The sequence below is a fragment of the Sorex araneus genome, chromosome 8 (assembly GCF_027595985.1).
Source record: "Sorex araneus isolate mSorAra2 chromosome 8, mSorAra2.pri, whole genome shotgun sequence".
Taxonomy (NCBI): domain Eukaryota; kingdom Metazoa; phylum Chordata; class Mammalia; order Eulipotyphla; family Soricidae; genus Sorex; species Sorex araneus.
In genome coordinates, this window is record NC_073309.1 from 41,933,089 (window position 1) to 41,959,604 (window position 26,516).

The 26,516-nt window shown below is 57.8% G+C and overlaps 3 protein-coding genes across 21 annotated transcripts; 2 read left to right on the forward strand and 1 right to left on the reverse strand.

The window, feature by feature from the left end:
• Positions 1-2,951: 2,951 nt before the first annotated feature.
• On the forward strand, positions 2,952-12,020 carry PSMD8 (proteasome 26S subunit, non-ATPase 8). The gene is given in 9 exon segments (XM_004600757.3): positions 2,952-3,011; positions 3,322-3,376; positions 3,379-3,641; positions 4,522-4,594; positions 4,686-4,788; positions 8,321-8,486; positions 9,157-9,257; positions 10,411-10,522; positions 11,464-12,020. Coding segments are annotated over 9 exon segments (1,071 nt in total). The 3' UTR covers positions 11,602-12,020.
• A 426-nt stretch (positions 12,021-12,446) lies between these two features.
• On the reverse strand, positions 12,447-16,341 carry GGN (gametogenetin). Of its 2 annotated transcripts, XM_055145854.1 has the most exons (4): positions 16,277-16,316; positions 16,076-16,113; positions 13,366-15,411; positions 12,447-12,590 (listed from the first exon to the last, which is right to left on the reverse strand). In XM_055145854.1, exons 3-4 carry the CDS (start codon positions 15,390-15,392, stop codon positions 12,473-12,475), a joined length of 2,145 nt encoding a protein of 714 aa, XP_055001829.1. In that variant the 5' UTR covers positions 15,393-15,411; positions 16,076-16,113; positions 16,277-16,316; the 3' UTR covers positions 12,447-12,472. The 2 variants fall into 2 exon arrangements, with proteins under 2 accessions (XP_055001829.1, XP_055001828.1); XM_055145853.1 differs by having other exon boundaries at positions 13,366-15,394; positions 16,076-16,341.
• Positions 16,342-17,017: 676 nt separating this feature from the next.
• SPRED3 (sprouty related EVH1 domain containing 3) lies at positions 17,018-25,755 on the forward strand. 18 transcript variants are annotated; one of them, XM_055145861.1, is made up of 7 exons: positions 17,018-17,157; positions 18,678-18,765; positions 19,219-19,294; positions 19,895-20,089; positions 20,196-20,281; positions 22,003-22,149; positions 22,578-25,755. In XM_055145861.1, exons 2-7 carry the CDS (start codon positions 18,682-18,684, stop codon positions 23,244-23,246), a joined length of 1,257 nt encoding a protein of 418 aa, XP_055001836.1. In that variant the 5' UTR covers positions 17,018-17,157; positions 18,678-18,681; the 3' UTR covers positions 23,247-25,755. The 18 variants fall into 18 exon arrangements, with proteins under 18 accessions (XP_055001836.1, XP_055001846.1, XP_055001838.1 ...); XM_055145862.1 differs by having other exon boundaries at positions 17,032-17,161; XM_055145855.1 differs by lacking the exon at positions 17,018-17,157 and adding an exon at positions 17,887-18,074.
• Positions 25,756-26,516: the final 761 nt, after the last annotated feature.

The following is a 26,516-nucleotide window of genomic DNA, read 5'->3' on the forward strand; positions in this document are numbered from 1 at the left end:
CTGTGACTGTGACCTGTTACAAGTTTTTTGTTGTTGTTCTCCCCTCCCTCTGTCCTCCTTAGTGTTGGTGTTGCTGTTGCATTGACAAGCCTGCCTTGGTGCTCGGGGAGAGTTGCACCCCTTTAAGTTGCAGTGCACTTTGTGCACTTTCAGGCTGCAGTGCCCACTGCTGCCCCTCGTTTATGGTGCTTATACCCACTTGGGGGAAAACTGTTTGCGATGCCTGGATGGAGATAGCAGAGCTGCACTCAGTATATAAGGGAAACAGACTCTTACCTCATGACCAAAGATTAGCAAGGCAGACACACTAAGCTGTTAGGTTGTTTCTCCTGACTCTGCAACGCTCTGAAAACTGTTTCAGTCTTGTTGAGGTAGGTCACCAATTAGCTGATAGAATCTTTTTTTTCTCTCTTTTTGGGTCACATCCGGCGATGCTCAGGGAATACTCCTGGCTCTGCACTCAGGAATCACTTTTTTTTTAATCTCTTTTTGGGTCACACCCGGCAATGCAGAGGTTACTCCTGACTCTGCACTCAGAAATTACCCTGGCGGTGCTCAGGGGACCATATGGGATGCTGGGAATCAAACCTGGGTCGACCGTGTGCAAGGCAAACACCCTACCCGCTGTGCTATTGCTCCAGCCCAGGAATCACTTCTGGCGGTGCTCAGAGGACCATATGGGATGCTGGGAATTGAACGTGGGTCGGTCACATACAAGGCAAACGCCCTACCTGCTGTGCTATCACTCCAGCCCCTAGCTGTTAGAATATTATGATGGATCTTCACCATTTAACCAATGTGTATACCCAGATTTCAGGATGTGGGTTTCATATCAACAGAATACAAGGTGACACCATCTGGATAGAGGTTTATAAAAAGCTAAAGGGGGTAAACTCAGTTCTTGGAATAACTTCTCATGCCTCAGAAAACTCATGAATAGCCTCTTCCTACTTAATATATACAGTCAGAAATCTAAAGATTCAGTGTGACACTCCACAGAGAATTCACTGGATCCTGTCTCTTTTACTGCCTCCTTTTATTCATTTGTTTTTTAAAGTTGGGGCCACACCTGGCTGCTCTGCTCAGGCTTACTTCTGGCTCTGCACTCAGGGATTACTCCTGGGGGATTAGAATGATCCTATGTGGTTACTGGGGGTCAAATTCCAGTGGGCTATGGGTAAGGCAAGCACTCTACCCACTGTCACGATCACGAAATCCCGTTGATAGTCGAGTTGCTCGAGCAGTCTCAGTAACCTCTACATTCGTCTTATCCCTGAGATTTTAGAAGCCTCTCTCTTCTCGGCCTTCCCAATGATGCTGCATTGGAAGCTCTTTCAGGGTCAGGGGAATGAGATTCAGCTGGTTACTGGCTTTGGCATATAGTTACACCATGGGAAGCTTGCGAGGCTGTCCCATGTGGGCAGGAAGTTCTCAGTAGCTTGCTAGTTTCTCCCAGAGGGAAAAGTAGATTATAAGATATCGTGCGGCCGCTTTGTGCCCATGCACTTCTGGGAGCTTGCTTTTAAGTCTCTGGATGTTGGCCGGCAATGGGATAACATACACCTGGGTTCTTCTGCAGGTACCTTCATGCGTGAGGCTTGTCTGAACGTGTGGAGAGGGGTCTCGAGCATGGCTGTCGCTAGGTTCCGGTGGTCTTTGGCTCTGCTCAGGGCGGGGAGGGAAGCTGGAGCCCATCCCCTCCGAGGGGCCCCAGGGAAGACAGCCAGGCGTGCGGGCAAGAGATTCTGCCCACTGTACTACTTTAGTATTATTAGCAGTGACACATAAGTGAAATTCATATATCAGCATGAGAGACCTTCAATGAATTATTCTCTACTGCTCTATCCATACTAAGTATTATCCAACTAGGCTTTTGTGTGTGTGTCAGATATATGTCAATTTATCTAGAGATATATATTTTTATTTTTACTGCTTTGCTTTTGGGTCACACCTGGTGATTCTCAGGGGTTACCCCTGGCTCTGTACTCAGGAATTACTTCTGGCAGTGCTTGGGGGACCATATGGAATGCTGGGGATAGAACTTGGGTCGGCTGCGTGCAAGGCAAATGCCCTACTCACTGCACTATTGTTCTGGTCTTAGAGATATTTTTAATGTATCTCTAAAAAGCATGTTGCTTTGGGGGCTGGAGAGATAGTACAGCAGTTAAGGTCCTTGCCTGGCACATTGGTTTATACTGGTTTAATCCCTGGCACCCCATATTGTCCCCCCAGCATCACCAGGGCTAGTAGAGCCATGAGTAAACCCTGAGAACTGCTTGGTGTGACTCAAACCACCCCCGCTTAAAAAAAAAAAATCGGGTTGGAGGGATACAGCAGGTAAGGCTTTTGCCTTGTAGATAGCTGACCAGAGTTTGATCCCAGGCATCCCATATGGTTCCCTGAGCACCACCAGAAATTATTCCTGAATATAGAGACAGGAGTAACCCTGAGTATTGCTGGGTGTGGCCCAAACCCCTCTCAGCCCCCCAAGTTTTTAAGAAAATAAGTATAGGTGCTGGAGAGATAGTATAGCTGATAGGGCGCTGGCCATGCACACACTAAAACTAGGTTCCATCCCCAGCATCCCATATGACCCTCCAGCACTTCCAGAAATGCAGAGAGCTAGGAGTAACCCTGAGAATGAATGGGTGTGCCCCGGCCCCCCTCCCCCATCCCAGCAAATATGAACAGCATGAAATCAGTTTTGGTGTTTTACACATCCAGCCATTGACTCATTCAATAAATTGACTATCATGTGCTGGTGACATTCAAGTAAAGGAAACTAATAAAACTGCTCTGATAGAATTGAAATAGTTGGAAGTTAAGGAAAACTGAACTAGGCACACATGTCTATATTGTGGACTAGGGAATCTTCCGCACATATGTTGTATTCAAAGCCATATAAGACGACTTTTCCAAAATGTGTGCTTATAAGCATAAGCAGGGGGAAAATGTGGAAGGATGCATCACAGACCAGCTACCCGTCCCCTGGAAGTTACCAGCTTTTCCAAGTCCTATAAAAACAGAAAGGACGACACAGATGTCCCAAAATCTCCACCACCGCCAACTCTACGCTTAAAAAACAAATTCCGACAGCCTTTATTGAATATAGAACCTGCAAAACAGAAACATAGCCTCCGAGCGCCCAAGTTAAAGTTAAAGCGGCCATATTGGCGAGGGGAAGCGCGGGAGGCGTCGCGAGTTCGACCATCTCTGATTGGGGCGGAAAATAACTTCCTGTCGTCATTTGAGTGACAGCAGAGGCGGAGCTCCGGCGCCCGTGTTCTTTAACGGCCAAGTCCCGAGAGCACCGCCCCGAAGGGAGGGACCGCTCTCGGCGGTGGGCGGAGACAGGCAGACACGGCCCCGCCCCCGGCTGGGGCTCCGCCTCCAGGCCACACTTCCGCCGCGGCAGCGTCCGGCGGCGGCGCTGCCGTAAGTGGGGCCGGCTGTTTGCCGCATCACGGAAGATGGCGGCGGCGGCGGTGAACGGGGCCACGGGCCTCTCGAGCTCTGGGCCCACGGCGGCCGCGGGTGCCGTTTTGCAGGCAGCGGCCGGCATGTACGAGCAGCTCAAGGGCGAGTGGAACCGTAAAAGCCCCAATCTTAGCAAGTGCGGCGAAGAGCTGGGCCGTCTCAAGGTACCGGGCGCTGCGAGGGAGTCCGTGCAGCCGCCGCCGGCCGGGGGTCCCCGAGGGGCTAGGGTGCGGAAGCGGGGCAGGGAGAGGCCGGGAGGGGACCAGGGCGGCCCCGCGGGGGAGGGGGTGCCCGAGAGGGGTTTGGGGCCCCTCCGAGGGGGAGAGGTGAAAAGCTTGAGGCCTGGAAGGGAACGGAGTGGGGGTGTCGGAGCTTTTCGGAAACCAAAGCGGGAACGAGGACTGGGCGAGGGGGATGCAAGGAGGAGGCTGGTATGGTGGGAGATGCGGGGCCGGCCAGGCCCAGGGAGGGTCTGAGAGGGTCTGGGGAGGGGACAGCCCCCTGAAGGCAAGGCTGAACCTAGGAAAAATAGGACTCGCAAGAGATCCAGAATGGGGCTCCTGGTGCTTCCAGCTCGGGGAAAGGAATGTGGGGAGCCCAGATCCCTAGGGCCCAACTAAGGTGTTGAGAGGGTGTGGACTGTGTCAGGATTGTGCGAGCTGGATTGGGGGAGTCGGGGCTAGCCCCCTTCCTTCCGCCTCGATATGGGGGGTGGGGTTCCAACACAGGAAAGTCGGCCTAGAACTGAGGGGCTACTAGCCCTCTCCTCCCCACCTTGGGCCCATTGCTTCTGGTATGGGGTGTTTCCTGTTTTCCCAGAGGGGCTATTAATACTTGTCACATGAGGAAATCCTAAATAAATAAGCACCACAGGGTGTCCCCAGGCCCCGTGCCAAATGATGACTGACTCTGAATACAACAACTTGGATGAGTCAGGGATCATCATTAGCTCCATTTTCTAGAGGGGATGATTGAGGCCAGAAAGATACTGGTTTCCCCTTGAAGTAGCTTCCTTTCTTCCTTCCCACCTCCCCTCCCCCTCAGCTGGTTCTCCTGGAACTCAATTTCCTGCCAACCACTGGGACCAAACTGACCAGACAGCAGCTCATTCTGGCCCGTGAGTGTCTCTGGTATTGGTGGGGGGTGGTGGGGTGGTTATCTGGGGAGGGACTCCGGCACCCCCTGAGGGCCCGTCCTGTCCTCCTCAGGTGACATCCTGGAGATCGGAGCCCAGTGGAGCATCCTTCGCAAAGACATCCCGTCCTTCGAGCGGTACATGGCCCAGCTCAAGTGCTACTACTTTGATTACAAGTGAGGACTCACAGTTCATCCTTGGCATGTGGCCGCTCTGTCCTTCATGCTTGCTGCTTTGGCCCCTCCTCATCATCTTCCTTCACCTGGCCGCCCCCTGCCCCAAAGGCCACAGGGTTGTCCTGTATGAGCCAGACCCACCTCCTCAGATTCATCCCCTGATGGCTCCAGTAGGATCTTTTCTGGTTGGTTTTTGGGCCACACCTGGCAGTGCTCAGGGCTTATGCCTTGCTCTGTGCTCAAGGATCACTCCTGGCAGTGCGGGGGTGTGGGGAATCCATATGGGATGCCAGGGATAAAAGCTGGGTCAGCCACTTGCAAGGCAAGCTCCCTCCCTGCAGCTGTACTCTCCCCCTAAGTTCAGTTTTGTTTTTCATCCTGAGGGTTCATCTAGATGCCTTTCAATTGGCTCACTGCATGAATGCTAATAAGTCTCGATATTTCTCATAGTAATATGAGATGACCTGTTTGTTTTGATTCTATTTGGGGCCCACTCAGGGCTTACTCCTGACTCTGTGCTCAGGAAACTCCCGGAGGAGTTTGGGGGACCTTATGGGATGCCAGGATCAAACCCAGGTCAGCCATGAGCAGGGCAAGCTACCTACCTGTGCTGTCACTCTGGCCCCACATATGCCTGTTTGGAAGAAAGGTTTTCATGTGAAACTTGGTCTTAGGTTTTTTTTTTGTTTTTTTTCTCCCCCTATTCTAACAGTTTTCAATATTTTCCAGTTTTTATTTTGCTCCTCACCCTTACATTTTCCATTCTTGTTTTTCTCTGCTTCTAAGAACATTTTTTTTACTTTTCTGAAGTCCTTTTAGTATCTCTTGAAAGGCAGGGCTTTTCAAGATTTGGAAATCAAGTCCTTTTCTTTTTTTCTTTTTGGGTCACACCCGGCGATGCACAGGGGTTATTCCTGGCTCTGCATTCAGGAATTACTCCTGGCGGTGCTCAGGGGACCATATGGGATGCTGGGAATCAAACCCGGGTTGGCCGAGTGGAAGGCAAACACCCTACCCGCTGTGCTATTGCTCCAGCCCCTCAAGTCCTTTTCTTTTTTTCTTTTTTTTTTTTTTTTTGCTTTTTGGGTCACACCCAGCGATGCTCAGGGGTTACTCCTGACTTTGCACTCAAGAATTACTCCTGTACTCCTGGCAGTGCTTGGGGGACCATATGGGATGCCGGGGATCGAACCTGGGTCGGCCGAGTGCAAGGCAAACGCCGTACCCGCTGTGCTATCGCTCCGGCCCCTCAAGTCCTTTTCTTAAAACAAAACAAAAAAAAGTCTGTAAAGCTCTTTACTACTTTTTGGTTTTGATTTTGCAGCACACCTGGTGATGCTCCTGTCTTCCTCCTGGCTGTGCTCAGGGTGCCCTAAAGATCAAACCCAGGTTGGCCGGGTGCACTTAGTTGCCCTGCCTGCTGCACTGTCTCCTGCGCCCCTTTTCTATTTTTATTCTGAGTGATAGCTTGGCTGTATAAAAGTACTATTGGTTGAGATATTTTTGCTTCCCGCACTTGGAAAACATGCTGTTCCTTTCCAACCTGTAAGATTGCTGCTAAGAAATCACTGATTGTCCCGTAGGTTTTCTTGTATGTCACTCTTGGCCGCCTTCTGCTCCAATCCCCCTTCTTTATATTTATTTTTTTCCATTTTAATTATTATATACTCCGTATATGTTAGTTTCTGTTTATTTTGTTTGAAATGCTTTGAACTGGATCGAGAGGTCTGTTTTTCTTGAGGCTGGGAAACTTCATGGCTATTGTTTTTCAAATAAGGTTTCTGCCCCCCAGGGCTGGGGTAATAGTACAGTGGATAGGGTATTTGCCTTGCTGGGACCCCAGTTCGATTTCCAGCATCCCATATAATTCTTCACCCCCCCCCCCCCCCAGCCTGCCGGAACAGTTCCTGAGTACAGAGGCCTGGAGTAAGCCCTGAGTACCTCTGGGTATGGACCAACCCCTACCATTCCCCCATTTCCCCAGTAAAAAAGATCTCTGCCTCCTTTTCCTCTCTGTATTTTCTCCCTTTCAAACCCCAGGATGTGAACATTCCTTTTGATAATGTTCCAAAAGTATGTTACGCTTTTATCTTTGTGAATTTTTTCTTTGCTAATCTTTTTGTATTGTTTGTGTTTTGTTTCTTGGGCCACACCTGGCAGTGCTCAGGGCTTAGTCCTGGCTCTGCACTCAGGAGTTACTATGGGCAGGCTTGGGAAACCTTATAGGGTACTGGGGATCAAACCAAGTCAGCCACGTGCAAGGCAAGCGCCCTCCCCGCTGTACTATCTCTCCAGCCCACTGGCTAGGCTTTTTGGATGTTTTTCCTTTACCCTGTTTTCCAGATCGTTGATTCAGTCCTCTGCTTTATTGGGTTTACTGTGAAATCCTTCACTTGGAATTTTTTAATTTCAGCCCCTTGATTTTGAAGCTCTTTGATTTCTTATTCTCCCTCAGCAGGGAGCCCCAGAGCGCAGGGCAGTCAGAATTGTGTCTGCACATGTGCACCCAGGTTTATGCTCCTGGCTTCATGCTTGCCCTCCTCTCGCCACGTACAGGGCAGTCTCAGCACTGAGCATCCCTGATGGCAGTTTTGTAGGGAGTCACCCTAGGACTTGTGGTACGAACTTGCAGCCTTTCCCTTGCCAGGCGAGCAATTGTAAACCATCGAGCCATCTTCTGGATTACTGGCCTCTGATTTTTATTTGAAGTATTCTCTTATTTTCACTGCCCTTGTTCTCATTTTGTTCATCCATTGTTCTGATTTCCATGAGCATCAGTAGGACTGTTGCTTTATAGTCTTTAGACAGCAGTTTGTATTTAGTTGTATTGCAATAGGATCATTCCTCAGGTTTCACTATGATTCATGAGTGGGGTACATTTTCTTATTATGCTTGGTGCTCTGCTTTTTTTTTTTTTTTAAACATATTGAATCGCCGTGAATTATAGAACTACGAAGATATTTATGATTAAATTTCAGACACAGTGTTCTAACACTAGTCCCTTCACTGGTATTCTACCGATGTCCCCAGTTTCCTGTCCGCCCGCCTCTGGGCAGGCACTTTTCTTCTCCACCATTGTCCATTGTTCCCTTTCTTAACCCGCCCCACCAGTGGCACATTTCCTTCTCAAGATCACTTAGGAATTCTTAATATCATGATCATTGCTAACACTTAATATTTTATTGGACATGTGATATTGCAATAACTTTATTCAGGTTAAATCATGTAATTCTCATAATCTCTGTAGTGATTTAACCTGCCTCTACAAAGTGGCTATTGTACCTATTTTGAAGTTGGAACTGAGACCGACTCACTTTACAGCAGTAAGGTCACTTGCTTGGGTTCATGTGATTCACGGCTCCTTAATGTCTCTCTGTGCCTGTTTTGTCTGGAAGTCCAGAACTACGCACACCTCCAGGGAGGTGGCAGGGGGCAGCCATTTGGGTGACTGGAGTCAAGTGAGGGGGTGGAGGGGTGAGCTTGAGAGACCCTTCAGCCCTGCTCACTTTGGTTCCTCCATCTTGGCCTCCAGGGAGCAGCTTCCTGAGTCTGCCTACATGCACCAGCTCTTGGGCCTCAATCTCCTCTTCCTGCTGTCCCAGAACCGGGTGGCCGAATTCCACACGGAGCTGGAACGGCTGCCTGCCAAGGACATCCAGACCAATGTGTACATCAAGCATCCCGTGTCCCTTGAGCAGGTGAGTCTGCGTGTGGGTGGCACGGGGATGGGCACTGATGGGGGCTTCCTGGAGGGGAGGGCCAGCTTCTCCCTAATGACAGCCGAGAGACCCTGGCCACACGCCCAGTGTTGCTGTGGGCAAATGGCAAGCAGCACAGGTAAAGCCTTGGTGGCAGGAGAGGGGACAGGCGAGAGGCACCACGGTGAAGTGGCCAGAAGTTAGGGGCGGGGGACATGTTTGCTGAAGGTGGTCAGGGAAAGTGTGCTGAAAGGTGGCGTTGGAAGGGGAAAGACCCAGGCGCATGGACATCTGGGGAGAAAGCGTTCCAGGGGCACAGGCAGCCTGCCCACAAGGCCCAATGCAGAAATGGGGCCCTGGGTGCTTGTGTCCACAGAACCCATAGGCATAGCCAGGTGTGATCCTCACACCTCTAAAGGGTACAAATGGAAGAGCCACTTGGGGAGGGCCCAGCTGGCTAGGAATATGTGAGCTGATGTGCTGGTTAGGCCATAGCTGGCAAGGATGTTTGTGAAGGGCGTGTGCCTGAGTCTGCATGGGAAACAGAGGGACTGTGGCAGAGGGGTTTGCAAGTGGGGATCAGGGAAACTTTGGGTGCTCTGTTTGGCCCCTCAGGGGGTCAGCCCCTGGGCTTCCTCTTCCTCACCCTCCTCCCTGCTGGCCTCCGCAGTACCTGATGGAGGGGAGCTACAACAAGGTGTTCCTGGCCAAAGGCAACATCCCAGCTGAGAGCTATACCTTCTTCATCGACATCCTGCTCGACACCATCAGGTCCGTGGGGGTGGGGTTGGGGGGGCTGGTCCAGAAAGAGCGGGTGCCTGAGTCACAGCTGAGGCTGAGTCCTGTCTGGCCGCAGTGAGCTGGGTGTGCCCCTCCTGGTGTGTGATTGGGAGCTGGTCCTGTGCTGGCGGGTACCAGCCTTACCTTGCTCTGGGCTGTTGCCTGTGGGTACCTGAAAGTGGTATGGGCCTGGGACCGCCTTTCCCAGGAGTGCTCCAGCTCATTGGCTTAGGTTATTTTACTTTTTGGTTTTGAGGTCTACCTGCCTGGGTCTGGGACCAAGTTATGGGATGCCAGGGATTGAACTCTGGTTGGCCCCATGTAAGACAGATGCCTTAACCCACTGTACTATCTTCCTGGCCCTGTGTTTTTCTTTTTCTAGGGTAATGGGGGCACACCCAGCAATGCTCAGGGTTTTATTCTGATTCTCAGAGGACCATATGGGATGCCTGGGATCGAAACCTGGGTTGCTTGGTTGCATGCAGAGCAAGAGCCCTGCTTGCTGTGCTGTCTCTCTGGGCTACCAGTTTAAGTATTTCAGCTTTACTGGAGCCAGAGTGATTCTACAGAAGGTAGGGCATTTGTCTTGCATTCTGCTGACCCAGGTTTGATCTCTGTCTCCCCATATGGTACCATGAGCACTGCCAGGAATGACTCCTGAGCAGAACCAGGAGTATAATCTGAGCATCACCAGTTGTGCCTCCCGGGGGGGCCCCCCTCCCCCCCCGCCCCTTCCAAACAAAACAAAATAATAGTATTTCAGCATTCCAAAGTGATGAGGAACTTCAGAAATGGGTCCTTCCCCCACTCAGGGTTCACCCCTCCTTCTGTGACTCGATGCTGCTTCTAGTATCACAGGGTGACTCCTAGTAGGGGTTAAGGATGCAGAAATGGGGTGCAGCACCCTGTTGGGAGAGCTCTTATCTCCTGGCCCCCAGGCTGGGCATGGGATTGAGTGCTGGTTGGCAGCAGATGTCTCCATGCAGGCACTGCTGGCCCTGGCATTCTTCCTGTTAGGCCATTCCCGTTCCTGGGCTTTTGTTTGTTAAATGGGGCAGGGGACACTGTGCAGCCCTCTGGGGTTGCCAGGGAGCACAGAGTCCAGAAAATTGCCCACTCTGTAACGAGCGCCTCTTCATTACAGGGATGAGATTGCGGGGTGCATCGAGAAAGCCTATGAGAAAATCCTCTTCACTGAAGCCACCCGCATCCTCTTCTTCAGCACCCCCAAAAAGATGACAGATTACGCCAAGAAGGTGATTAGGGTGCAGGGCTGTGGGGCCAGAGGCTACACTCGCTAAGAGCACATGGGATGGTTTGGTGGGATACTGGACCAAACTGCTAAGGGTTAAGTCCTGCTGTGACGTAAGGCGAATTGCCAGACTCCTTCCCTATTTGTAGAACCGGGGTTGAAGGGTGCCTGGGAACTGAACTGAGAGGTTGTGGGGAAACCCTGTAGGCTGCTGTCCAAGTTCCCCAGACTTCAGTGGGGTGTTTGAGCAGGAGTTAGGTACCCAGTTTTGCTGAGGCCTGAGGCTGCAGTGATCCCTGTCCAAGGAGGGTCGAGACTAGAGGGACAGGAGCAATAGTACAGCAGGGAGGGCGCTTGCCTTGCACACAGCTGACCTGGGTTTAATCTCTGGCATCACATATGGTCCCCCGAGCACTGACAGGAGTAATTCCTGAGTGCAGAGCCAGGAGTAAGCCCTGAGCACTGCCAGATGTGACCCAAACCTCTCCCCCCCCCTAAAAAAAAAAAAAAACAGGCTAGAGGAGGGCTGGAGAGAGTACAGTGTCAGGCGCTTGCCTTGAATGCTTACCAACTGGTTCCCCTCGCAAGCCCACTATGAGTGATCCCTGAATGTAGAGCCAGGAGTAAGTTTTGGGTACTGTCTGGTGTGGCTCCCCCGAAATTTCTTAATACCCAAGAAGAAGTCTAGAAAAGGTGAGAGTTTGATCCTAGTGGCAGCTGAGACAGTGATCTACTTTGGAGCTGACACCAGCGGGGTGCAGCTAGGCTTCCCAACTCAAACTTGGAGAAACTAAGGCACGGAGAGGCAGGAGGCAAAATTGTTCACCTAGAGTTCTGATGGTAGAGTCTACAGGGCATTCCCCCATCCCCACCCCCAAGGCACGTTTGGTGGGTGGGCCGGAGCCTGTTTCATCACCCCACCATCTCCTCCCTCCCTCCCTGCAGCGTGGGTGGGTCCTGGGCCTCAACAACTACTACAGCTTTGCCAGCCAGCAGCAGAAGCCGGAAGATACGACCATCCCCTCCACGGAACTGGCCAAGCAGGTGATCGAGTATGCGCGACAGCTGGAGATGATCGTCTGAGCCCGCTGGCTTGGGGCCGGGCCTAGGCCAGCACTGAAGTTCCGGGCAAGGCTTCTTCCAATAAACGGATTGACATCCTTTCTCAGGCCCTTGTCTCCCCAGGAACACGAGAAGACAGGTTCCTAACTGAAATGGAGATTTGGGGGCTGTGGGTGGCGGTGTCAGCCTCTGTTCAGTGGTCTTTCTGAAGACTTCAGACACACCTGCCCTCTGCCCAGGGCCTGTTGGCACTGTGACCCGTGGGGGTGCCCGGTGTGGGAGGAGGGACTGCAGGGCCACTGCAGACTTGCAGGAAGGCCAGCCTGAGGCACCACTTTTTTTTTTTTTAATTTTTTTAATTTTAAGCCAAGGAGTGGTGTTGCCATCCCCAAAAATGTTTGCAATGAATGAGAAAAATGATTAAAACTTGTGAAACAGAACCTGACTGTGGATTACCAGTTCTAGACCTGCATGAGCAAAAGACGGGGGTCCTGGCAGGCTCTGTTGGGTCTTGTCCCTCCCCAAACCCCCTTAAGAGTGCAGACCCCGTCTGGCTGAGCTGGGAAAGTCTTCATTTCCCTGACATAAATGGGGAAGAGTTTTCCATTGCAAAGGGGTCGCAGAGACTCCCAGAGTTTGGCACCAAGTCCACTCACAAATGGCATCAGAAAATGAGACCATCTCACCCCTGGACCCCATCAGTCCAGATAATATACATGGGTTGCTGTTTTGGGCTGGGCCTCCCTGCTCCACCAGGGGGTGCTCTAGCCAGAGCTACAACCCTGCCCACCCTCATCCCTTCAGCCCTCCGGACACTGGCAGGCAGCTGTACATCAGGCTGGTTATTTTATTGTCAAGGAGGGGAAGGCAGAGCGCATGGGCTCCACTGTGCTCAGTTGGAATGAGTGGCCTGTAAGTCATAATGCTCCAGCCCGGCTACCAGAGAGCCAGCCAGCTTGATGGTGGCGACCCAGGGCGGCTCGCTCAGGTGGTTGGTGGGTGTGCTCAGCCTAGGGGGAGGGAGGAATCAGCAGGGCCAGGCAGGTGGCCAGGCCTGGACCCCTGCAAAGCTTCAAAGGCCCGCCTGCTCAAAGGGCATGCCTGCATCTCAGGCATCCAAAGGCAGGGGTGTGGCCACTTGTTTGCTTGAAAGGGGGACTAAGGGGGAGAGTGCCCCCCCCGCCCCCAGCTGAGTCCCAAAGGGGTCTAGAATAGTCTCCCAGTGATGACTGGGTCCTGGAATTCAGTGTGTGTGTGTGTGTGTGTGTGTGTGTGTGTGTGTGTGGCGGGGGGGGGGGGGGAGGGGGTTCCAGGGAGTGTCACTGGAAGAAGCTGTCTCCCCTGCTTTTGAAGACTGGCCTGGCCTGAGAGCATTAGCCCCCTCTGGTGGTCAGTGTTCCCTTGAGAAGTTGCCAGAAATTAAGAGGGCTGAGGCCAGGGATGTTTTTCCCACCGTGGGGCGTCAGGTTTACAAAGGGTTGTGCAGAAATCATCTCCCCAGATGCCCCAAAAAGCTGGGGATGTGGATGTGGTCCCTCTTGGTGCCCTCAGGGGCTGGGTCAAGGCTCAGTTCAGCTTTTGTCCCTGGTGACCCCAGAGAGTAACAGGGCTCAGGGGCAGCCCTGAGGTCTGGATACGAGGCTAGATGTTCCCTTGGCCCTGGCTGGACTCAGGGGTTGGTGCTCGGCGGGGTTAGATGCAAAGGGCTGAAGGGGACTCCATCCAGGAAAGTGGGGTGAAGATTTAGGGATATGCCCCCGGCCCTGCTCCCCGACGTCCCCTCACCAGGCAGACACGTTGCGAGGTAGGCGGCGATGGCGCGGCTGGTGGCGACAGTAACACTTGCAGGGACAAGAGTTAAGCACCTGGAAGGGTGGCCAGTGGCGTGTGGTGCCCGCTTTCGCGGTCCCGGCCGGAGTAGCCCCGCCGCCGCCACTCCCTCCGCCGCCGTCCTCCGTCGCTGCAGTCCGCCCGCGAGGACCATCGCCAGGAGCACCATCCTCACGGGCTGCGGCCCGGGCCGCGCGGGAACCTTTGCTCCTGCGCGTGCGGGTCTTGACGGGGGCGGGTGCAGGTGCCGAGGGCTCAGCTACGTTGGGATCTGGTTCTGGAGTTGGCTCTGGAGCTGGCGCTGGCGCTGGCACTGGGGATGGATCCGGATCCGGGGCCGGAGCTGAGTCCGGAGCTGGGACCAAGGCCTGGGCTGAGGCCGAGGCCGGAGCCAGAGCCGGAGCCGGGACCGGGGTTGAGGTCGGAGCCGGGGTCGGAGCCCGGGTCTGGGCCTGCGCCTGCGCCTGGGCCTGGTCTGCGGCCAAGGCGAGGGGCAGAGCGGGCGTCGGCGCAGGAGCGAGGCCCGACTCCAAGTGGCCTGGACCCGGGGTGGGCGCGGGCGCCACCGGCAGCGGCGTGGGCAGCGGCTCGGGCGGCTGCGGCGCGGGCGGCGGTGCGGGCGGCGGCGCGGGCGGCGGCGTGGGCGGCGGCGGCGGCAATTCCTGCGGGCCGGGGGCCCCGGCGCTCACGGGCTCGCCGTTGGTGGGCGCCGGGAAGATGAACATGGGCGGCGCCAGCAGGGCGGGCGCGGGCCGCCGGGGCGCGGAGGCCGGGAGCGTGCGCCCCGGCAGCGGAGGCGGCGAGCCCCAGGGCCCGGAGAGCGCGGCCGCGCGCCGTCGGGGCACCCCGGAGCCCCGGCCTGCGCCGTTGAAGCGGAAGTGGCGTTCGGGCCCATCGGGAGCGCTCACCCACTCGAATTTGGGCTTCGAGGCTGGGAAGGTGGTGTAGGGAGGCGGAGGGAGGGTACGGGCGTGGGACGCAGGCGCCGAGGGGGCTCCGGAACACCCCTCGCCGTCTCCGTCGCCGCCCTCCGCTTCCTGAGCCCCCCGCGGGGCCTCCCCCGACGGGCGGGAGGCCCCGGGTGCCAGGGGCCCCTGCTTGAGGACTTCAGCGTAGGAGATGGCCCCCGAGGTGGCGGAGAAGTGGCCTCCGGCGCCCGCGCCCCCGAGCGAGGCTTTGGCCGGCAAGGAGCTGGACGCCGCGGGGGGAGCCAGCGGGGGCCCCGACTTGAAGGTGACTTTGCACAGCAGGCTCAGGCCGGACTCCGAGGCCGCGGCCCGGGCCATCTCGCCCTCGCCCGCCTGCAGGAGCGGCCCTCGGCGGGGTCCGCCGGCCGTCGGGGTCTCGGCGCCCGGCCCGGCCCGGCCCTCCGGAGGGGCTTTGGCAGGTGTGGCCAGAGCGGGCGCGATTCTGCGGTCCGGGGTCTGACGGTCGGAAGGCGGCGGCGGCGGCGGCTTCCGCGGCTCCGGGGGCGGCGGAGTCGGGGTTGAAACCCTCGGGGCAAAGTTGGGGTCCTCTTGGGTGAGTGGCCGCGGCGTCGGCGGCCGTGGGCGGAGGCTCGGAGGGTCGCCCTGGCCGCGATGGCTCGCCTCCAACAGACCGCGGATCCGGGTTACCGGGGCGCCCGTGGATTTTCGCCACTTAGACGGTGCGGGCAGCAGGGTCCCCACAGGGGGCGGGGGTGGTGTGGACACCGCGGCTGCTGCCGCCGCCTCTGAAGGGGGCGTCACTGGTGAGGGCAGTTCTAAGGTCAGGGGCAGGGGCGCGGGAGAGGCCTGCGGCTCCGGGGGTACCAGGAGGCCCGGGGGCGCGGAGCTGCCAGGGAACCAGACGCCCAGCCCCCGGGCCAGGCGCATGGCCGGGGACGGGGGGGTCCCCTCGGGCTCTACCAGGGACGTCCGGCGGGAGTCGGAGGCGCGGTCCGAGGCCTGCTCTTTTCGGGAGCCCCCACCTGTGGACGACTCCGACTGCACGTTCCCCATTTCTGACGGAGATCAGGGACTGTGGTCAGAAGAGCTTCTGCCAGTCAGTCGGCCAGGATTGCGGGGGACAGGGGAACCCCCAAAAGGCTGGCCGAACTTGGGCCTTCTAGTCCCGCTTCCTCTCTCCAACTGCTCTTCCAGACCCAGGGGCTCTAAGCGGCTAGCAGCACCCCGGTTCCCTGGCCCTCCCGGCTCCTCACTCAAATCACACCCCGAATTCTTTGGGGTCTCCAGGCTTCAAGACAGCTGTGACCCGCCTGTCAGCCACGCAGGCACATCACTCACGAAGGTGGTGTTCAGAGAAGCCTTTAAAAGGCCTAAAAGGAGTTCAAGCTCCTCGGCCCCGCACTCTCGCCCGGCTACCGAGGCCCAGGCCCCACCCCCCGATTGTCCGGGGCTCCGACCTCATCAACCCCCCACCCCCACCCTTCCCGCCCCTAGTCCCATCCCCGGCCCCGCCTAACAAGTAAGCGCCAGGTGTTCTTGTGCTAGCCGCTTGGTCCTCACCGGTAACCCTCCGGTCCCCTTCTCTCTCTGTCCGCCGTTTGGGTGCCCCCCCCATCGCCCTCCGGGGCCGCGAAGTGGTCTCCGGCCCCCGCAGACTCGCTGGCCGCCCCATGCAGGCCACACCCCTCTTCGCAGGCCCCGCCCAGCTCCGCCCTCGCCCGGGGAGCCGCACTCACCGACTCCTCCCGCAGACCCGAGCGCACACCGCGGCCCCCTGGGCCCAGGGCAGGGCGGGGAACGGCCGTAGCAGAAAATAACCGAAAAGAACGGAGGGGTGCGGGGGGAAGGCAAGTGGGCGAGACAGCGCGGACAGACCCCGAGACCTAGGCCCCGCCCCCGGGCTCGAGGCCCCGCCCACTCGCCCACTCGCCACGAACCTGGATCTTGCCTTTGCGACTACGCGGGAGTCTTCCTTCTCGCCCCCGCCCATCTCCCCACCCCACCCCGCGACCCCAAGCCTGGCTTGTCATCTAAGAGCCCACCCCTTTAATTCGTTCTCATTAGCTCCGCCCTCTTCTGAAGCCCCCTCCCATTACGAACCCCGCTACGTAGCTCCTCCCTTTCGGAGCTCACACGCACCCCGCCCCCTAAAGCAATTTACTCCGAAACTCCGCCCTTTCAGGACCCAGCCACTTCGCATCCCCCAGCGGCTCTCGTCTTCCTCCGGTACGCGCAGAACGTCCACCTGCCGTGCCCGCTCCGGGACTCATGCCCCGGTTGGCGCCTCCAAGTGCTTCCTCGGCCGCCCGGGCCCCGGGACACCCCCCACCCCGTCCGCACCGGCCCGCCCCCGCCCCCCCGGCGACCTCCCTTCTAGCCCCGCCCTCTTCGAACCCTACGGCCACCAGCCCCTCCCATTCAGAACCCAAAGCTTGCCCCCCACCCGCCTCCTTAGAACCCTGAAGCCTGGCCCGGATCTCTTTCTCCAACCTCCTCGGGGATCAATGACTCGAATAGGTGGGAGAGGAGGGGATTCTCTCTGGATCCTGAGAAAAGGGGGGCTAGGGGGCTCTTCACGGAAGCCCGAGCCGGGCTCTAGGACCCAGCGGGCAAGTCCGCCCGCCCGGCGCTCACCCCTCCCCCAGGCCGCCCCCTCCCCCCCACCCATCTTCCAGGTTCCCCCTCCCTCCCCCCTCGCCCCGGCTCCCGGTGCCCGTCTCTAGCGCCGCCGGAGCCAGCGAGGGAGCCGGAGCGAACAGGAGGAGGAGGAGGAGGAGGCCACGTCGCCGCCGCTCGGAGCCCGGCCGGAGCCTCCCAGGCAGGTGCCGAGGGGGGCGCGGGGACTGGGGCTGTCACACCGCCTGTCCCGGTGAGGGGGCGGCCGGCACGGCGCTGCGCCTTCTGCCCACCCGGGCGCCCCCACACCCCGGCTGGAAGGGCCAGGGGGTGGGGGCCCTAAACGCGCGGCAGCCATTTGGGGGACCAGTCTCCATTTGGGGGTCCCGGACTTGCTCCGAGGACGCCCCATTCATAAAATTTCGCACCGGACCCTCACCATTGAAGAACTCTGGGGACCACTCCCCCCAGCCCCGGCAAACATTTCTGGGGAGCCTAGGGCACCTCTAAGTCTTGGCGTCCCATCCCGGCTAGGCCCTCTGGGAGACCCCTGCCCGCTTTCTCTGCTTCACCTGTTGTCGGGGGAGGCGGGCGGACAAAGGAAGCAGAATCACGTGACTGCTCATTCACAAAATCCCATCCCATTGAGAAAAGGGGTTGGGGGCGCTGCAGCCGCCCCTTCCCCTCCGGAAGGACGGGGAAACCCGGCAGCGGCTGGTGGGGGAAGGGACGAGAGCTCGTGGCCTAGGTCCCTAAGGTGAGGACGCCGGGGTTCTTGTGCTGGGTGGTAGTTGAGGGGCTGACCACTGGTCGCGATTCCTGGGCGGAGGGCTCCGTCCCCCGAGCTGGGGGGCGGGGTAAAGCGGTTCTGAAGGATGCTGGGGCGGGGAGGGGGAGGAGGAGGGATCAATTCCCGCCCCCCCTCCCCATCTCCTCGCCGCTGCCTTCGCTCGGCAGGGGCCTGAGGGAGCAGCCTTGATTTTTGTGAATGAAACGCTCGCTGGATGTGTCTCGGTCGCCCCGGTTTTTTTTGGCTGTTTCTGCTTGCATCTCCCTTTCGGCCTCTCTCTGGCCATCTCTGGTGCTCTCCCTGCCCATCTCCCGTTGCTGGGTGACTCAGTGAGCTTTGCATCCGGCCTCATTCATAAATCCAGGAAGGGTTGGGGGGGTGTGGGGGGAAAAGAGAGCCTGGTTTTCTCACCCAGCGGGTGGCCAGGGCCGCGGGCTGCGGAGGCAGAGTAGGGGCCACTGGAGCTGAGTTGCTGGGCTCTAAGAAAATACATATGCGCAGGCCCCCAGCTGTGAGGGGGAGCGCTGGGTGGGGCTGTGGGTTTGTGCTGAGGTAGGAGGAGACCGGTTGACAGGGGATGAGCTGAAGGGGGAAGGGAAGTGGAAGACGGAACCTGGGGGGGCGGGTGGGGATGGCAAAGACAGGGGAAAGGGAGGCCAGGTGGGGCCCCGGAGAAGAGGTGCAGGGGGAGAAGGTAGGCATGGGAGAGGAGAGAAGGCAGGAGGAAGAAAGAAGCCCTGCTGGAAGAAGGTGGGCAAGGGGGCGAAGGGGCCGGGGGAGAGGGTGGGTGGGAGGATGGAGGGTGAGGGTGTCGGTGTCGCTGGCTGGGGATGCTGGAGGTGAAGTAGGTGAAGTGGGGAGATGGGGTGGAGGGAACCTTGCGGGCGCAGGAGGGGGGCTCCTGACCATGTTGTCTGTATACCCCCCTCCAGGTACATGGTTCGGGTCCGAGCTGTGGTGATGGCCCGAGATGACTCCAGTGGGGGCTGGCTGCCCGTGGGGGGCGGGGGCCTCAGCCAGGTGAGCGTATGTCGGGTCCGAGGGGCCAGGCCCGAGGGGGGGGCCCGCCAGGGGCACTACGTCATCCACGGGGAGCGCCTCCGGGACCAGAAAGTGAGCCACCCTGGGGCGTAAGGGCAAGGGGGGTCTGGGGGTGCAGGGGAAGGGGGCTGGGATGCAGAGGTGAGGTGAGGCCAGACCATCTCCTAGCCCAGAAATAAAGTGGGGGGGATGTGGGAGGGAGGGGGGACTCTCCATCTTACGGGTTCAGAGTGAGGGGTCCTGGGGGGTATGTGGCAGGTGCTGCCCACCCCCATTGCCTGCTGGACTGTCCTGCTCCTTCCCCAGCCCCATCTGCTTCCCTGGGACCCTGCTCCCCCGCAGAGCAGACCCCACCTACCCCTTCTCTGCTCCCAGCCCTCCTGGGGCTCCATCTTGCTAGGAGATTTGCAGTCTGCCCTTCTACGTATACAGAGGCAGTTGGTCTGGAGGTGTCCAATGGGGTTCACAATCCTGTATGCGGTGCCGCAGGAAGAATCTGGGCTCTGGGGTAGGATTTGGAAGGACCCTAGTTGAAATTTTTGCTGGGGATGTGGTGGGGAGATGTGGGGTGTTGCCAGAGGCTGGGGCAGGGCTGCATCTCAGAGAAGGGGGAATGATGGGGGTGGGGGTGTAGGGAGGGGGGACCCGAGGTGGTGTGAAGAGATAGAAAAGCTGGGCCAGGAGGTGAGGGAGCCTCTGGGGGGTGGGCCAGTTGCTGAAGGGAGATGGGGTGAGTTTGATGATTTGGGGAGTAGGATTTTGTGACATCATTGGGAATACCCCAGAAGGGGCTTAACAGTAAGATTTTGAGATATTCCAAAAGTTCAGGGAGGACTGTTGAGTCTGGAGAGGGGGTTATTAGGTTAGCAGTGCGGGGTGGGGGGGGCATTGCTAATTGGGGGAGGCATTGAATAGGATTTGGAGTTCTCTTGGGAGAGCAGAGGGGAAGTGTCAGATCTGTGCTCAGTAAGGGGAGGAGGGGGTTGGCATGTTGATCAGGATTCAGGGGTACAGCTAAGACTCAGAAAGTGTGTGGAATGCAGGGGAAAGCAGAGGGGCTGGGGTCAAAGGGAAGTCAGAAGGATAACTGATTGGGGGGGTATCTCAGCTCCCCCCCCCTCCTGCCTTCCTCAGATCACCTTGGAGTGTACCCTGAGGCCAGGCTTGGTTTACAACAAAGTGAACCCCATCTTTCATCACTGGAGCCTGGGTGACTGCAAGTTTGGGCTGACGTTTCAGAGTCCGGGGGAAGCAGATGAGTTCCAGAAAAGCCTGCTGGCTGCCCTGGCCGCGCTGGGCCGAGGTGAGCGGGTGGTGCAGGTGGGGTGGGGGGTGTCCCTCGGGCTGGGCTGGAGGGGTGGAGGAGCTGGGCTCAGGGAACTCACTCTCTGCCTCTCTCCCTGCCTCAGGCTCGCTCACCCCTTCCTCCTCCTCCTCCTCCTCCTCTTCCTCCTCCCCTTCCCAGGACACAGCAGAGACACCCTGTCCTCTGACGGTAAGTGTGCAGGACATCCCAATGTGTGGGGGCTGGGGGCTGGGGCAGGTTGATCCTCATCCACACCGTCTCTAGAACTGGCTTTGTCCTAGGCAGCAGGCCACAAGCTTAGGGGCACAGAATCAGGATCATGCTACTGATTTACCCCCAGGATACTGAGTTTTTTTTCTCACCATCATGCTTCAGACCTTTATTCAAGGTTATTTACTGAGCATCCAGGCCCCCCTTCCTCATGGATCTTCACTCTGAGTGAAGTGGAAAGGCAGAACCATCTGGCACTTAGAACCTTTCACGACCCCTCTCACTGTGCCAAGAGTATCTTTACAGTGACCCTGAAGAGCCCACGTTCACCCCCTGGCCCCAGTTATACCTCTTCTTGCTGTACTCTTGCTCCCCTATCCGTCTCCCTATTACCCCAAGGCCCAGGCCTCTTCCTACCTCAGGGCCTTTGCATTGCTCTTTTTCCTGACTTGGAGCATTTGTCCACAACTTCTCACATGCCTCATTTCCTTCGAAAGGAAATAACTGTTTCCTTTCCTTTTCTCTCTCTCCCTTTTTTTTTCTATTTGTGTCGGTGTGTTGGGGGGGTGGATTTGGGGGCACACCTGGCAGTGGTCCAGGCTTACTCCTGGAAGGACTCAGAGAATCCCCATATGGGATGTTGGGGAGCGAACCCAGATTGTCTGCATGCAAGGCAAGCACCCAGCCCACTGTACTATCTTTCTGACCCCTTTTTCTTTTCTTCTCTTGACTAGAGAAGGAAGGAGCTCCAGGGCCCCTCCATCAAACCTGTTCTCACCTTTTCCCACTTTCTAAGGCATTTTTCTTTTCCAAGTTGACAGTTTTCTGACCTATTCATTTATTGCCCCTCTCTCAATGCACTCTGGGAGGACAGGGCACTTCAGTGATTCTCCAGCTGCCCCTGACGCCTAGTGTCAAGTAAACAGTGTTGAACAAATGTATCACACAAAGAAGATACATCATGGCCGCTCCAACTCAGCATTTGCTGGGAGCAAGTGGGGGAGAAATGGGGTACAGAAGTGGGGTGAGCGGGGTCGTGGAAAGGCCGGTGGGTCTCAGTCATGCACAGGACCCCCACTTTCTGGGTGCTGTATTAGAAGAGAGGCTGTACCCCCCACTGTCTCCCCTCCTCACAGTGACCTTTGTTGTGAACCCAGCTCTTCCTGCCCGCATCTCAGAGGATGTTCATTGTAGTCAGGTGAGGTAGGAATGAACCTGCCTAGCAAGAGGAAAACCAGAGCCTGAGGGATGCTGTGCCCGTGCAGGGCATGGTTTGCCTTGGAAGCGACACCTTCCAGAGGAGTGGAACCAGCAACAAGAAAGGCGATGGCAACAGCAGGGAGGGACAGGGCCAAAGGATGGAGAAGGAGATGTTCTTTGGGTGAGCTGAGCAGACCAGAAATGGGGCTCAATTAGGAAGAACAGGAAACGTGTAGAGGCCGGTTCTCAGCTACCCACCCCCCACCCCCCACCCCCCAACCCTCGCCGCCCTTAGCCCCCATTTCCTTATGAAGATAGTATGGCAATCCCCCATTTTGCAGCGGAGGAAACAGACCCAAAGAGATGAGGTCAGACAGTCACTAGCAGAACTGGGGCTTGAACCCAGGCGGATGTGCCTTTCGGAGTCTTCGCCGCCAGCGGGAAGGGGTCTAAGAGGGGACAGGAGAGGGCGAGTCTCTGAGTCTGCTGATCTCCCCCAGTCCCACGTGGACAGCGACTCCTCCTCCAGTCACAGTCGCCAGGAGACGCCTCCCATCGCAGGGGCAGCGACCCCCATCCTCACCGTGGAGTCAGCCGCCGGCTTCGGGCCCGCCTCGTCCCCGCAGCGCCGCCGCTCCTCGGCGCAGGTGCGACCACTCCCCAGCCCGCAGGGTCCCTAAGTGGGCGGGAGCTGAGGCTGCAGGGGGCGGACACTCAGTCCACGGACCCGAGCGAGTGGGGGCTGATTGGTGGGCTCTGGGGAGGGGGTGGGCTCTGAAGCGAGAATTTCGCATCTCCAGGTTCTGGGAAATTTGGGGCGAGGCAGGGGTCCCTGGTGGAGCCTAGAGAGTGAATTTCCCTCCTGCCCCCCAAGTCCATTAGGGGCATGGAAAGAGATTGAGGCTCCTTCATTCCTACTTGGAGCCTTGGTGTTCAGGGGAGTAAGGGGGACTCGGGGCCGGCTGGGTCTTGGGCACCTTGGAGAGGACAGGTGTGGGCCTCGGACTCTGGAGAAGGGCGGGTGGGGGCGCCCCCAGGCCCCGCTAACCTGTTCTCTCGTCCCTCATCCCCGCAGAGCTTCCCTCCGCTCCTGCCGTTCACGGGGATCCTGGAGGCCTCAGAGGCCCTGGCCGGGCCCGGGGGCCCTGGCTGGGGTGGCCGCGGCTATGAGGATTATCGGCGCACCGGGCCACCCCCGCCCCTCGCCCTGTCCACCTGCGTCGTGCGCTTCGCCAAGACGGGCACCTTGCGGGGCGCCGCGCTGGGGCCCCCGGCGGCCCTCCCCGCCCCTCTCGCCGCCGAGGCCGTGCCCCCGGCGCCCCCCACGCGCCCGCCCCCGGGCCCGGGCCCCGCCCCCGCCCCCGCCAAGGCCTCCCCGGAGGCGGAGGAGGCGGCGCGCTGCGTGCACTGCCGCGCGCTCTTTCGCCGCCGAGCAGACGGCCGGGGCGGCCGCTGCGCCGAGGCCCCGGACCCGGGCCAGCTGCTGGTGCGCCGGCTCAGCTGCCTGTGGTGCGCCGAGAGTTTGCTCTACCACTGCCTGTCGGACGCCGAGGGCGACTTCTCGGACCCTTGCGCCTGCGAGCCGGGCCACCCGCGGCCGGCGGCGCGCTGGGCCGCGCTGGCCGCGCTCTCGCTGGCCGTGCCCTGCCTGTGCTGCTACGCGCCCCTGCGTGCCTGCCACTGGGTCGCGGCGCGCTGCGGCTGCGCGGGCTGCGGGGGCCGCCACGAGGAGGCTGCGCGGTGAGGACAGCCGCTGGGCCCGGGAGCCGTCCCGAGGGCCCACGATGCAGGGTCCAGGACCCCGGACTCCCTTCGGACCCCAAACCCCAATCTAGGCACACCGGAACTTGGAGCTTGAGTTTGGACGGAGAAATCCCAAACCTGGACCCCTGGACCCCCTTCCCCCATTTGGGACTGAAACACCCCCCCTACTCCCACGACCCACTTCAGTGGGGTGTCAGCCCAGAAGGACCCAGGCACCTTGAGTTCTGGCATCCTTTTCCCTTGCACACTCCCCTCCCACTTCTGCACCCCACGACCTAGACTGAGGAGACTCCAGGCACCCTCCCCCCCCAGACTCCACAGCTCTAGGCAGGCCAGGGGAGCACTTGAGTCCCTGAGGAATGCTGGGTCCTGCACCCTGGCTTCCCTGCCTGGCGGCATTGATGGGTTCCATACCTGATCCTTCAGGCCAAGAATTTCATGGGGCCCAGCACATCCCCCCAAAGGCTCCTGAATACTCACTTAAATATTCATCTAAAACCTGGGGCACCCATATTTTATGGCTGAGCTGTTTCTGTGACTCCAAGAGCCCCAAATGGCAAACACAAGAATTCCCCTGTCCTTGCGATCTGTTCAGACACGTGTTTGGGAGACCCCCTCAGAGCCCTGCTCCTCCAGTCCAGATGTCAGGCTTCTTGAAACTTGGGGATCTAGGGTTCAAGAGATTTGGGCCCTAAACAGGACTCCGAAGAGCCTAGGCCCCCAGATACAGTATGAAGGCCACCAACACCTCAGGGCCCAAGATCCTGGTCCTAAGATCTCAGACCCCTCTCTTCCAGTCTCTTTAGATTTCAGCCACAGAATATTTGGAATCTTGACTTCTTCATAGTCACAGATCTCCAACCCCAGTTCCCAGTTATTCATGGCAGTCTCAACCTCTGTCTCCTGTGACTACAGCCCCTAAATGACACCAGGGTGCTTTTGGAGTATTGCCTCCAAGATCCCAAGGTGCCATGGGCCATCCAGATTCAGGGGCTCAAGCCAACACAACACTGGATCTATCCCCACTTGAAGGCTTTGATCCCCTCATCCTCGAGAGAGATGGGATGCCAGGAGCAGCCCAACTTTAAGCCCAGATTTCTTTAATTGCCACCCCTTCTAGCCTAATCTCCCTCATGCCCAGCTTATGCCTCCCCTGAGCCGTGCAACCCTCAAGATTTGGGAATTCTCTTCCCCAAAGGCACCAGCCCCAGGCTTCCCTTTCCACTAGAGGGGGCAGGGGGGGTTTCCCCTTTTGAGCTGTTTGTGAAGGCTCTCCCACTCCCAGCTCCAGAGTCCAGCATTGCTGAGATGTCTGTACAGGCTGTTGGTGGAGCAGAGGTGCCCAGCTGAGGATGGGGAGTGGGGTTGGAATTCACACCCCATTCTGCAGCCCAGGATGGACACCCTGGGCTTCTTTGGGGCTAGCTCTGTTGGCACATGCACACTCATTGCACACAGTCTCATGCGCCCATTCCCACCCCTGCAGTCTTCACTAACTCCTTCCCTTCCACTTCAGACCGGGGCCTACTTTGGGAAGTTTCTAGGCCTGTCTCATGACCCTTTGAAGCCCCTCTACTAGGCAAGGGGATGCCTTGAATAGAATGAAACTCACCTGGGTACCTCAGGTTGGAAGGCCTGTATGAGAGGGCAGCGGGGTTCAAGGTCTTGGAACTAGAGGATCTTCATGTCACATGGTCTTGAGATCCACATCTGGACCACTGCACCTCCCTTTATTCATTGTCCAGGCTCGGGTAGCCCTGTGGGGGTGATGGGGTCGAGGGGCCCAGGGACATATCTTTCTGTCACTTCTTTTCAATGAACTTATTTATTACATCCGGAACCTGTGAGATTCAGCTCTCCCCACCTGACCCCGGGATGGGGGTGTCCCTCCCTGCTCCTACTTTGCCCAGCTCTCATCAGTGTCGGACACAGCAGAGCTGAGGGTGGAGGGATTGGGGGGGCGGGGCGGGAGCTGGGAAGCCTGGACACCCCCCACCCCTGCTCTGTGCCTCGGTCTCCTCCCTCCTGTGGTTGGCAGGAGCAGCTCCATTCTTAACCTACCTCGTTTTGGGGAGGGGGTATGGGGACCCGAGTGCTCTCAGGTGCTGTGGACCCCACCTCTCCTGAGGTCCCCCAGGCCTGTTCCCTGCTGATACCCACCTCAGATCCATGATTACTCTTCATCACCCCCAAGTCAGGGGTGCATGGAGGGCCAACTCTGGGGGAGCCAGGAAGACTTCAAGTCCCCTGGAGCCCCAAAGCCCAGTTTCCAGTGGCTTGCCCCTTGGATCAGATGCTTGACCCCCAGACTTAGGGGGAGGCACCCTGACATTTATCTTCCTGATCTTGATTCCGTCAGTCTGTGACCTCAGTATGGTGGCTTGTGCAGGCGGAAGTAAGGGGGAGGGTCAGAGGCCTGGCTGGGTCCTGTCATTGGGGTCGCGGTAGGGGGGCTTGAGAGATCCACTCCAAGAAATGTTTGTGACCAAGTCTCGGCCTGTGTTCGTTCTTTCTTTGCGCCCATCCCCTTCCCTCCTCAAACCCAGAGCCTTTGTCCAAAGCCGACCCAGTGTTTTGTATATTCACCCACTCAGCAAGCCCGTTGTTTCCTGCTCTGTGACAAATCTGGATCCAGGCCCCTGGACAAAAGAGCAGAACAGACAATCCTTTCCCACGAGGAGCTTATGAACTTACGAGTGATGGAGATAGAGGTTAGAAATGATGCGGACTACAGAGGGAAGCTGCTGTGATACGGGGATTGGGCCCCCCTAGGAGGAGCCTCCATCCCAGATGTCTGCGGGGAGAGGGAACCCCAAATGCTAGGTCCTGAGAGACCCGTAGGGGAAATCTCCGGACCACAAAGAAAGCAGAGGAGGGAAGTGTGGAGTGAGGGCAGAAGTGACAGTACATTCCATGGCTTTGGGGTTTACAAAATGTGAGGGAAACTCCAAGATAGCTGAGGGAAACTGACTCTGGTTCTTGGGGTCCCTCAAGCTGGGACTAGTGGGGGGAGAGACAGGAGACTGCTGGTGAGGGGGATGCGGTGGTGGTGTGTGGGCTACAGGCCACAGCAATAGAGTTGGCAGCAATGGGGCCGTACTGGGTTCATCCTGGTTACATCTAGTCTTTTGGGTGTCGCCTGTTACCATTGGTGCTCAGGACTTACTCTTGGCTCTGTGCTCAGGGATCACTTCTAATGGGGCGCAGGGAACCATATGGGATGCTGGGGATTGAACCTGGGTTGGCCATG

What these genes read in the sequence shown, in the direction of transcription:
- GGN (XM_055145853.1), bottom strand. Translation starts at nt 15,392, where the DNA reads ATGGGGAACGTGCAGTCGGAGTCGTCCACAGGTGGGGGCTCCCGAAAA. An exon ending in CCTCGCAACGTGTCTGCCTG is followed by an intron (nt 12,591 to 13,365) that starts GTGAGGGGACGT and finishes CCCTCCCCCTAG; the next exon opens with GCTGAGCACACCCACCAACC.
- SPRED3 (XM_055145855.1), top strand. Translation starts at nt 17,944, where the DNA reads ATGAAACGCTCGCTGGATGTGTCTCGGTCGCCCCGGTTTTTTTTGGCT. An exon ending in GGGGCGGGGGCCTCAGCCAG is followed by an intron (nt 18,766 to 19,218) that starts GTGAGCGTATGT and finishes CTACGTATACAG; the next exon opens with AGGCAGTTGGTCTGGAGGTG. An exon ending in GGAAGAATCTGGGCTCTGGG is followed by an intron (nt 19,295 to 19,894) that starts GTAGGATTTGGA and finishes GGGGTATCTCAG; the next exon opens with CTCCCCCCCCCTCCTGCCTT.